We start from the raw sequence: 12,259 nt of genomic DNA on the forward strand, positions 1-12,259 counted from the left end.
CAAGACATGCCACCAGCTCAAACACCCATACATACCCCGCAAGACATGCCACCAGCTCAAACACCCATACATACCCCGCAGGACATGCCACCAGCTCAAACACCCATACATACCCCGCAAGACATGCCACCAGCTCAAACACCCATACATACCCCGCAAGACATGCCACCAGAGTTCTCCAAGTCCAGAACAGACTATGGGAAACACACAGTACTACATAGAGCCATGACTACATGGAACTCTATTCCACATCACGGAACTCAGACAAGCAGTATAATCAGATAAAAAACCCCAGATAGAACTACATCTTATGGAACAACGTGGACTGTGAAGAGACACACACACACACAGCATTCGCAAACACATGCTAACACACACACTCTCCACACAAACACATTTTAATATTGTTATTTTGCTGTATCATTGATTTTGTATTGTAGATATGTTGTGGTAGAGTAGTGTGTAATAATGTGTTGTATTGTAGACATGTTGTGGTAGTGTGTAATGTGTTGTATTGTAGACATGTTGTGGTAGTGTGTTATAATGTGTTGTATTGTAGACATGTTGTGGTAGAGTAGTGTGTAATAATGTGGTGTATTGTAGACATGTTGTGGTAGAGTAGTGTGTAATAATGTGTTGTATTGTAGATATGTTGTGGTAGAGTAGTGTGTTATAATGTGTTGTATTGTAGACATGTTGTGGTAGAGTAGTGTGTAATAATGTGTTGTATTGTAGATATGTTGTGGTAGAGTAGTGTGTAATAATGTATTATATTATGTATTATATTATTGCATTTAATTGTGATTGGACCCCAGGAAGAGTAGATGGTGCCTTGACAACAGCCAATGGGGATCCATAATAAACACAAATACACACACAAAATACTGGATTATCCAAGCAGAATCATTAAATATCTTTCTTTACTGTAAATCAGTAATGAGGTTTGAAAGAATTCTGAATGGTTTTATGGTATTAGTTTCACAGGCGCTCTGAAGAGATGACTGTTGATGTTAGAGAAGGTAATTACTTCGAAAGGAACATTATTAAAGATATTTTTTCATTTTTTCCTATCAGCCATGAGGGTGACCAAAATAATTCTGGGTGGTAACATCATTCTTCATGGTTCAGGACAGGTAGTGGATACTGATGACTAGGGAGAGGATGGCACTAACGTTAGAGTGGATTCTTTATGGTGTGATAATATTACTTCACAAGGCATGCGGACAGGTACATTTCTGGGATTGCTATTTGGCGTCGCTAAGGTAATCAGCGTTTATTACCGTTCGTCACAGATAACTCACCGGGTGCACACTGGTTGAATCAACATTGTTTCCACATCATTTCAATTAAATTACATTTAACCAACGTGGAAGAGATGGTGAATTGACGTCTGTGCCCAGGGGGTTGTCTGGAATGTTCTGAAGAGTTGTTTTGATAACCAGTGCAAGAAGCACCTGACATCAGACTCATTGACCCATCAGCTAACGTAACAGTTTCCATGGCGATATCCTATGTTCACAGGTTACATGTGTGTATATGCTTGTGTTTTAATATGTGTGTGTGTTTTAATATGAGCTATAGTGTATTTACAAGTTCACAGTCTCATGCTTTCTGCTTAGCTGGGCAGCTCAGCCCAGTTTTATAACAGCAGTTAAAGGGCGAAGCCTCTTCTGACGTCCCTAGGAAACCCTGTCCTGTCACTGCCCTGATCACAGATTACCAACCCATATTCACCTCTTTGACTCTGACCCCAGTCTGCAGACACACACACACACACACACACACACACACACACACACACACACACACACACACACACACACACACACACACACACACACACACACACACACACACACACACACACACACACACACACACACACACACACACAGTACCTGCTGTACCCCTGGGAGTGGAGGGGGCAGGAGACAGAGGGGAGGGGACAGTGACAGTATCAGAGGGTCCTGCCCAGGCCCCCTTGGTGAGGTGTGGATCTGTTATGTTGTCATGGTAACGTTATATGACTCTAAAAGGTTAATAAGGGATTGTGTGGGACAGGTCACAGAGTCGGGGATAGCAGCTGATAATTGATAACAGTATGTTCAGTTGATACAGTGAAGATCATGATAATCACCAGTAGATGGAGTCAGAGAGGGCGTGTTTCTTTATCATGATAATTGACATTTGTTTGGTAAAAACAGCAGGATAAATACACACGTAGGTAGAGTCCAATCTGTGTTTGTGTTTTGCGTTTGAATGTTTTATTATTTCTAAATTAAATATCTATAAAATATGAATGACAAAAATGATAATGCATTAAACCGATAATGCATTAAACCGATAATGCATCCATTTAAACTCTTAATGCATGTATCTTCATGTTTTAATGTTCCATCTCCTTGATCCTCATATAATCTGTTCATTATATTAACCATGCATGAGTTCTGCTTATTTTCCATCCTTATTACAATAACAGTGGATGTATGGACTTCATCACTGTCACCATAATGTAAAAGATGGGAACATTGAAGAGGGGATTAAAAATAAAGTTTGAAGCTACAGTCTGCGATTGGTACATACATTTTTGGACTTATAAATGAATTACATATCTTTTTTTTTGAATCACAGACCCCCACCGGCTGCCCTCATAAACTGGTTGATAACAGAATACAACCCTATTGTAATGAGAACCATGCTTTTATTAAATAACTATTACGTGATATAATCATACATGCCATTTAGCAGATGCTTTTATCCAAAGCAACTTATAGTCACGTGTGCAACCATTTCACATATTGGCCCCGGGAATCAAACCCACAATCCTGGCGTTGCAAACACTATGCTCTACAAACCAAGCTACAGAGGACCACACTACACTATGTACAGGGCTGTATTCCGTCATCTGTCGTTTACTAGGGCCGACAGGCTAGGATAAGTGGTCAGGGTGATGATGTGATGCTGCAGAGTGGGTGGATTTACAGTAGTCAATCAGGAAGTAGAACATATTTTATGAAGCTACAATGCTACATTTAGTGAATGTCTATTGGTTAAAAACATTGGTATTTTGGACTCCATGACGTGGCCCTTATCAAGTAGTGGTGTCCCTTCAGTGGAGCCAGGTGGGGAATTGGCCAGAGTGGTGATGTCATGTTGTTCCAGAGTGGTGATGTCATGTTGTCCCAGAGTGGTGATGTCATGTTGTTCCAGAGTGGTGATGTGATGTCACAGATTTGGTACATCATTGCGCAAGTTAGGCTACACATCATGAAATATGAGACAAACGACAGACAGTAGCGTAGGCTACAAGTATCAAAATAGATTGAACGTGAATATATGATTGAAATAGGCCTATAACCTAATGTATTTATATTTGAATGCAGTCATCTTTGTATTTGTAGTCAACTTTGTTCTAAAGTTATTGGCACTCACAGAGAAATTGATAAAACGTGTGATTCTATGTTTAGCAGACATCTTCGGTGTGTGAAGTGACACGGGGAGCAACAAAACATTTAATGAAGCACTTAGCTGTTCTACGTGTGGTCCGAGGCAGACCTTAGACTACGAGTCTTTTCAAGTGCAACGTTAATAACGACGGTTTTGGGAAACAGCTCGGATTAAATGTTCCTACAAAGGTTCTGAAGATGAACTTAGCCTTAAGATTATTTTGGGAAACCGGGCCCAGGCTAGTTTCACAGGCTACTAAACTACCTCCGTATCATAACAAAACAAATATCATGAGTCACAAATGCAGCAGGAAAGCAGAGCTTTTTATTCATGCCAGAGAGATAAACCGGACACAAAAATTAAAACATCAATATTACAGTGCAAGTGACATGTTGAGAAATTTTACACAAGAAACATTCATTTTCATGGTGGGCTTGGGCACGTTCCCAGATGAAAACTTTGCAGATTCCTGCCAGATCTAACAACATCTGGATAGGTGTTAATAAATATATTATCTTTCCTTATCATATCATACAGCAATCTGACGCCCAATTGCGCCATCACTAGCTATGTTTCCATGAACGTGTCCAGTGATGTTTTATAGACATTTAGAAAGTTGCCTGCTACGACGCGTTTCCACTGAACGTGTCCAGTGATGTTTTATAGACATTTAGAAAGTTGCCTGCTACGACGCGTTTCCACTGAACGTGTCCAGTGATGTTTTATAGACATTTAGAAAGTTGCCTGCTACGACGCGTTTCCACTGAACGTGTCCAGTGATGTTTTATAGACATTTAGAAAGTTGCCTGCTACGACGCGTTTCCACTGAACGTGTCCAGTGATGTTTTATAGACATTTAGAAAGTTGCCTGCTACGACGCGTTTCCACTGAACGTGTCCAGTGATGTTTTATAGACATTTAGAAAGTTGCCTGCTACGGCGCGTTTCCACTGAACGTGTCCAGTGATGTTTTATAGACATTTAGAAAGTTGCCTGCTACGACGCGTTTCCACTGAACGTGTCCAGTGATGTTTTATAGACATTTAGAAAGTTGCCTGCTACGACGCGTTTCCACTGAACGTGTCCAGTGATGTTTTATAGACATTTAGAAAGTTGCCTGCTACGGCGCGTTTCCACTGAACGTGTCGATAAAAACCGATGGACGTAATGACATCACACCTATAGGGTTGAATAAAAATGTTGTGGTTGAACTGTTTCCATGACCCATTTAGGCAAATTGGCAATTAATACATTGGTGACGGCCTGTATGCCCTCCAACCTATCTGTTTCATGTCTCAGGCAAAAGCCAGCATGAATAGAATGCAAGAATTGACTGATATTTGTCATATTCTAATAATTATCATCATGTGCCAACGTATCGCCACGGTGCCATAGTGAAACTTGCACTCTAGTAGATCTGAAATAATTGGATGTTGAAACTTGTATCTAGCCAATCAGAAAAGCAAGGCGAAGCATTTCAGGGATTCTGGAAAGTCAGGACAAGGATCCTGCAAAGAAACGTTGTGTTTAAAGTTGAGAAATAGCTTTAGCAAGCAGTAGGCATTTAGAATGAAATGTAGAGGGGAGCTTTATAGTTAAGTGATAACATCACGTGCCCCGCGTTCCTTCCACATTGTTCGGCAATCATCATTTATATTTAAAAATATATATTTTCGTCATCGTTTGATGAAACAAAGAAAGTTTGAAAAAAGACAAAATCCACTCCTGTGGAATGGATAAAACGTTGTTGATCTTTAGAAAGCTAAGGCAAAGCACTCAATATAGGGTAGGGGAAACGTCTCGAGTGGCGCAAAAGGGAATATAATATTGCGGATAAAGTTCTGAAAGGCACATTTTCATGTGTACAACATCTAAAGACCTGCATCACTATGCTGAGAGCTTTGCCGTTTCTGAAAGGACGTATTTGGGTGTTTATGGAGCCTTTGTTCAGGTTTTTTCAGAGCCCCATACGACACAACGAGGATGAGGAAGTGGTTTTGGTTTATCTGTTTGGGATAAGTTCTCAAAAACATGTGAAATCACAGAACAGGTATTCTGAACCCTTCTATAACATCCCATTTACATCAAAAATAGAAATATGGTTGAGAAATGTATCTTCTCTTAAGTTTAAGAGGTAGTATCAGGTTGGCAGTCAGTCAGTCCATGAGGTTAAAATCAGATAAGTAAGTCTCTGAGGGACGTAGTGAAGAGGGCAGAGACCAGCAGACACACCAACAGTGGGAGGGACAGAGCGAGGGAGGGCGGTCCCGCACTGCGGACGATGGAAAACCGACAGGTGCCGACATTCATGGCCTTGTCCACCGCCACCAGCTCCACTGTCAGAGAGCAGCACGAAGCGTTGAACGCTGCTGCAACAACCGTCTGCTTTAGGTCCGTGTGGGTGAGGTCACCCGCTCCCTGGCGGTGTTTGAGGCTGGTGATGCCTGTGCCGTTGACGCCGTCGGTCATGTTGGCAGAGAGCTGCCAGAAGGCAGAGCTGCAGGCTGCTGGGTCAGCTGGGCAGTCGACCGATGACACGATGACCATCTCACACTGGGGAGGGGTGAAATCTGTCACCTGCAGAGAGAGAGAGAGAGAGAGAGAGAGAGAGAGAGAGACCGTGATTATCATGATGAGGGAGAAGTGGAGACAGCCCATAGAGTGGAGACGGCCCATATAGGTTAGACGGCTCATATAGTGGAGACAGCCCACATAGTGGAGACAGCCCACATAGTGGAGACAGCCCATATAGTGGAGACAGCTCATATAGTGGAGACAGCCCATATGGTGGACAAAGCTCATATTGTGGAGACAGCCCATATAGTGGAGACAGCTCATATAGTGGAGACAGCCCATATAGTGGAGACAGCTCATATAGTGGAGACAGCCCATATGGTGGACAAAGCTCATATTGTGGAGACAGCCCATATAGTGGAGACAGCTCATATAGTGGAGACAGCCCATATAGTGGAGACAGCCCATATAGTGGAGACAGCTCATATAGTGGAGACAGCCCATATGGTGGACAAAGCTCATATAGTGGAGACAGCCCATATGGTGGACAAAGCTCATATTGTGGAGACAGCCCATATTGTGGAGACAGCTCATATAGTGGAGACAGCCCATATAGTGGAGACAGCCCATATAGTGGAGACAGCTCATATAGTGGAGACAGCCCATATAGTGGAGACAGCTCATATAGTGGAGACAGCCCATATGGTGGACAAAGCTCATATTGTGGAGACAGCCCATATAGTGGAGACAGCTCATATAGTGGAGACAGCTCATATAGTGGAGACAGCTCATATAGTGGAGACAGCCCATATGGTGGACAAAGCTCATATTGTGGAGACAGCCCATATAGTGGAGACAGCTCATATTGTGGAGACAGCCCATATAGTGGAGACAGCCCATATAGTGGAGACAGTCCATATAGTGGAGACAGCCCATATAGTGGAGACAGGCCATATAGTGGAGACAGGCCATATAGTGGAGACAGCCCATATTGTGGAGACAGCCCATATAGTGGAGACAGCTCATATAGTGGAGACAGCTCATATAGTGGAGACAGCTCATATAGTGGAGACAGCCCATATAGTGGAGACAGCCCATATAGTGGAGACAGGCCATATAGTGGAGACAGTCCATATAGTGGAGACAGTCCATATAGTGGAGACAGCCCATATAGTGGAGACAGTCCATATAGTGGAGACAGTCCATATAGTGGAGACAGCTCATATAGTGGAGACAGCCCATATAGTGGAGACAGCTCATATAGTGGAGACAGCCCATATAGTGGAGACAGCCCATATAGTGGAGACAGCTCATATAGTGGAGACAGCCCATATAGTGGAGACAGCTCATATAGTGGAGACAGCCCATATAGTGGAGACAGCTCATATAGTGGAGACAGCCCATATAGTTGAGACAGCCCATATAGTGGAGACAGCTCATATAGGCCTCTCAGATCTCTAGTGTATCTTTATCTATACCTCTACTCTCTAGCATATCTACTATATCTGTACATATATCTGAGGTTACCTTGGTGACAACAGAGAGGCGCAGGACGGCATAGTTGGAGTCGGACGCCCCGGGGGCCACAGCCTCGATGGTTAAGGTGACATCTGTTCCTGAGGGTGTGTTGGCGGGCACCGTGATGGTCAGTTCACTGGTGGCGTTTCCTCCGGTGGTCACAGCGATGCTGATAAGATAGCATTAATTGTCAATACAAATTATGCCAAGAGAGGACAATATTTATTAAGGTTTTTGCCAGCATAGAGGAGAAGCTGATTTTGAACAGATCTGTTTTGGTCCCTAATCTGTTTATGCTTAAATTGCTCCTATGGCCAATGTGTACAAACAGATCTGGAATCAGCCTCAGGCTTTGATATTACAGCCCTGATCCCTACCTGCCGGGGACGTTCATGTTGAAGTCTCGGTCATTTCTGGCACTAATTTTGTAGCTGCCTCCAGTGGCATCGGTCATGACGGTGAAGGGAAGGGTGAAGGGTTTACCAGGCTCCATGCTTCTGTCCACCACGGCCTGAAAAGACAAGAAGAACATTGTTGAGGAGCTGTTGTGAGGTCCACTTTTGAAAATGTCTATGACCATGGTTTTTATCTAACACTATCCCAACATGCAATATAGACTCCGTCACGATTTACAAATGAAATCCGATTTTCAATGTAAACAGGAAGTGTGTCAGCATCACTTACCTTGATGGTAACCTTGGAGACAGACATCTGAGTGGTGGACTGTCTCTGGAACACGGTGGAGGAGACCACGTCTGTCCCGTTCAACAGCACCACAAACTCCCCCGCAGGGACCTTGGTTACCGTAACTAGGAACTCCCCGTTGCCCATGTCTTCCAGGGCCCCGCCTACGACCTCTGACCCTGACACTGTCACCAAGGCAATGTCAGCCACCTTGACAGAGGCTGGGCCCTTCCTGCCCAACACCGATACCAACAGCATGGCAGGCATACCTGGGAGGAGAGGAGGAACGGAGGGAAAGCGAGAGGAGGAAGAGTATAAGGATAGGGAGATAAAAGAGGAAGAGAGAGAGGAGGAAACATGCTCTTGAAGGGTGTGGCTACGTAACTGTTCTAGGTTCAGATACATTATGACAAATTATCATGAATGACATTTTATGACTGATTAAAAGTAGCAATTATGTTTTGTGACTGATTATAGGTAGTAATGACGTTTTGTGACTGATTATAGGGAGTAATGATGTTTTGTGACTGATTATAGGTAGTAATGACATTTTGTGACTGATTATAGGTAGCAATGATGTTTTGTGACTGATTATAGGGAGTAATGATGTTTTGTGACTGATTATAGGGAGTAATGACGTTTTGTGACTGATTATAGGGAGTAATGATGTTTTGTGACTGATTATAGGGAGTAATGACGTTTTGTGACTGATTATAGGAAGTAATGATGTTTTGTGACTGATTATAGGGAGTAATGACGTTTTGTGACTGATTATAGGGAGTAATGATGTTTTGTGACTGATTATAGGTAGTAATGATGTTTTGTGACTGATTATAGGGAGTAATGATGTTTTGTGACTGATTATAGGAAGTAATGATGTTTTGTGACTGATTATAGGGAGTAATGATGTTTTGTGACTGATTATAGGGAGTAATGATGTTTTGTGACTGATTATAGGTAGTAATGATGTTTTGTGACTGATTATAGGGAGTAATGATGGTTTAAGGAAGATTATAGGTAGTAAGACTTGTTATATTTATGAAAGGTAAAGGTCTCTTTTACAAGGGATCCCTGCATGACAACAATTGCACAATCAAGGCAGCATGGGAGCATAGGAAATACACTAACACATGCTTTTTAAATACAAAACATGAATCATGAAAAACAACCACTTTGCTCAGTAGAGTTCCTCAACCAACAATCTGAGTCGCCCGAAGGGCACCAACGCATCCATCTGTACAGTGTTCTGAAGACTGAAGGAAGGAATGTCAAGAGTTATCAAGAGCAGGTCATACAGTACCTGTGATATGTTTATAGGTAAATGCAGTTTTTGCAAATTGACTTTATAAATGAACAGAATGCAATGTTTTGACCTACAATACATCAAAAAGGACCAGCCTACCTTCCGATAGAGAATGCAGTGAATGCAGTTTCCTAAATGTATTTTACACTGCTAATTTGTCAGAACAGAAAAATATTTAGAGCCTTTCTACCTGTTTTTTCACTCTTATTCCTAACTTAATCCGCCAAAACAACCTATGACATTGGTACCAAGCCAGGCACTAACGCGTCTCTCTCTCCTAACTGAATGAATGACCAATGGGTGATAATTTTTCACCCTACTTCACAATTGAACTTATATTAGGCCTAGCTGAATAATGAGGGTGAATAAGTTGATTTCATTTAGAAAAACAATAGTTGAATGATGAGTTTGTGTTATGCCTATTTATCAGCAGAAAATTATTTGACCATGCGCCTTAGGTGTGGACACCATTCTCTTTTAATTTTTTATTTGTAAAAATAAGCTGTTATGGGACTGTTTTATATTACTAATCAAATGTATTGTAAAGGGAAACGAAGACATGATACATGTTGCAGTAGGCCTTTAGAATAATGCTAAACATATATATCCTTGACTCTATCCAGCGAAGCAATTGATGCCAGCCTACTGAATGAGTGACACATGGATGGAACAGGCAGTAACTGTGCACCTTACTTCACAATAGATTTTAAATGAGGCCTAACTGAATGGTAAGGAGGGTGAGGAGGAGGTTGGTTTAATTTAATAGTGTAGTGATGAGTTGAATGATGAAAATGAAACAGTACGCCGGACATGTCTATGGGTGAACTCAAAGCATTGATTGCACTCTTGTATGTCCGTGGAGCATATGGCGGAGAGAGCATGGAGGTGGAGTCATTTTGGTCTGATAGCTACGTATGGCGGACAGAGCATGGAGGTGGACTCATTTAGGTCTGATAGCTATGTATGGCGGAGAGAGCATGGAGGTGGACTCATTTAGGTCTGATAGGTACGTATGGCGGAGAGAGCATGGAGGTGGACTCATTTAGGTCTGATAGCTACGTATGGCGGACAGAGCATGGAGGTGGACTCATTTAGGTCTGATAGGTACGTATGGCGGAGAGAGCATGGAGGTGGACTCATTTAGGTCTGATAGCTACGTATGGCGGAGAGAGCATGGAGGTGGACTCATTTAGGTCTGATAGGTACGTATGGCGGAGAGAGCATGGAGGTGGAGTCATTTAGGTCTGATAGGTACGTATGGCGGAGAGAGCATGGAGGTGGAGTCATTTTGGTCTGATAGCTACGTATGGCGGAGAGAGCATGGAGGTGGACTCATTTAGGTCTGATAGGTACGTATGGCGGAGAGAGCATGGAGGTGGACTCATTTAGGTCTGATAGCTACGTATGGCGGAGAGAGCATGGAGGTGGACTCATTTAGGTCTGATAGGTACGTATGGCGGAGAGAGCATGGAGGTGGACTCATTTAGGTCTGATAGCTACGTATGGCGGACAGAGCATGGAGGTGGACTCATTTTGGTCTGATAGGTACGTATGGCGGAGAGAGCATGGAGGTGGAGTCATTTTGGTCTGATAGCTACGTATGGCGGACAGAGCATGGAGGTGGAGTCATTTTGGTCTGATAGCTACGTATGGCGTGGACTTTTTCCCGAGAGACCATGCCACGCAACCGCTTCAGAGAGTCCCGGTGAGCGACTGTCTGAGACTGTGGTTTTGAGACTCGTGTAGCCTTACATGGGCAAAGGTAGAAATGTGACTATGGACAACTTCTTCACATCAATTTCCCTGGCAGAAAATTTGATCGCAAAGAAGAATAGGCTGCTCGGAACAATGAACAAACAAAGGAGGGAGCTGCCCCCCTCTGCGCAAACACAACATACCAGCAGAGATGTCCTCCACATCAGTGATGGAGAGTGGTAAAGCAACACTCACGGTGTGCAGGTGGTAAAGAAATAAGAGTGTTTGCATCTTCAGCACCAGGCATCCCACTGTTGCCATTGGCAGTGACCAGAAGAAGAATACGGAGACATTGACAGATTACAATACACAAAGCTATGTATCTCTTCCATATACAGATAGCCAAACACCAAATATTATATTACATTCATATTATTGTTATTGTTAGTATTATTATATCATTCTAAAATTGTCTATTCTATTTTATTTAATGCAATAGGTTGGTGTGGATGCACTCGACCAGATGGCAAGACTGTACTCTGTAAAAGGACGTACTCGTCGCTGGCCTGTTGAGGTGTTCTACAACGTGCTCGACATGACTGCTATCAACGCGCACGTATTGTACAAACAATGCCTCGACAAGACAGTCAGCAAGAGAGATTTCATCATGGATCTGGCGATCTGGCATGTGTGCTTCGTGAGAACCACATGAACGCTAAGTAAGAAGCTACAGCCGCCTAGCAGGCTGCCAAGGTCGCAGCGTGTCCTGCTCTCCCTCTTCCCCAAGCACCCCAGCCCCCACTGGGAAAAAGAAGACAGACTGCCAAGGCCGCAGCGTGTCCTGCTCTCCCTCTTCCCCAAGCACCCCAGCCCCCACTGGGGAAAAGAAGACAGACTGCCAAGGCCGCAGCGTGTCCTGCTCTCCCTCTTCCCCAAGCACCCCAGCCCCCACTGGGGAAAAGAAGACAGACTGCCAAGGCCGCAGCGTGTCCTGCTCTCCCTCTTCCCCAAGCACCCCAGCCCCCACTGGGGAAAAGAGAGACAGACTGCCAAGGCCGCAGCGTGTCCTGCTCTCCCTCTTCCCCAAGCACCCCAGCTC

At 43.5% G+C, this 12,259-nt stretch overlaps 1 protein-coding gene across 1 annotated transcript in view; it reads right to left on the reverse strand.

The window, feature by feature from the left end:
* Positions 1–3,749: 3,749 nt before the first annotated feature.
* Positions 3,750–12,259, reverse strand: part of LOC139579762 (uncharacterized) — a 51,904-nt gene continuing 43,394 nt past the window's right edge. Inside the window, exons 23-26 of the mRNA XM_071408583.1 lie at positions 8,163–8,431; positions 7,856–7,989; positions 7,488–7,647; positions 3,750–6,023 (exon numbers count right to left, since the gene is read on the reverse strand). Coding sequence (XP_071264684.1) covers positions 5,622–6,023; positions 7,488–7,647; positions 7,856–7,989; positions 8,163–8,431 — 965 coding nt within the window. The 3' untranslated portion in view covers positions 3,750–5,621. The remainder of the gene's footprint in view (positions 6,024–7,487; positions 7,648–7,855; positions 7,990–8,162; positions 8,432–12,259) is intronic.

This window comes from Salvelinus alpinus, chromosome 6 (genome assembly GCF_045679555.1).
Source record: "Salvelinus alpinus chromosome 6, SLU_Salpinus.1, whole genome shotgun sequence".
NCBI classification, from domain to species: Eukaryota; Metazoa; Chordata; class Actinopteri; order Salmoniformes; family Salmonidae; genus Salvelinus; species Salvelinus alpinus.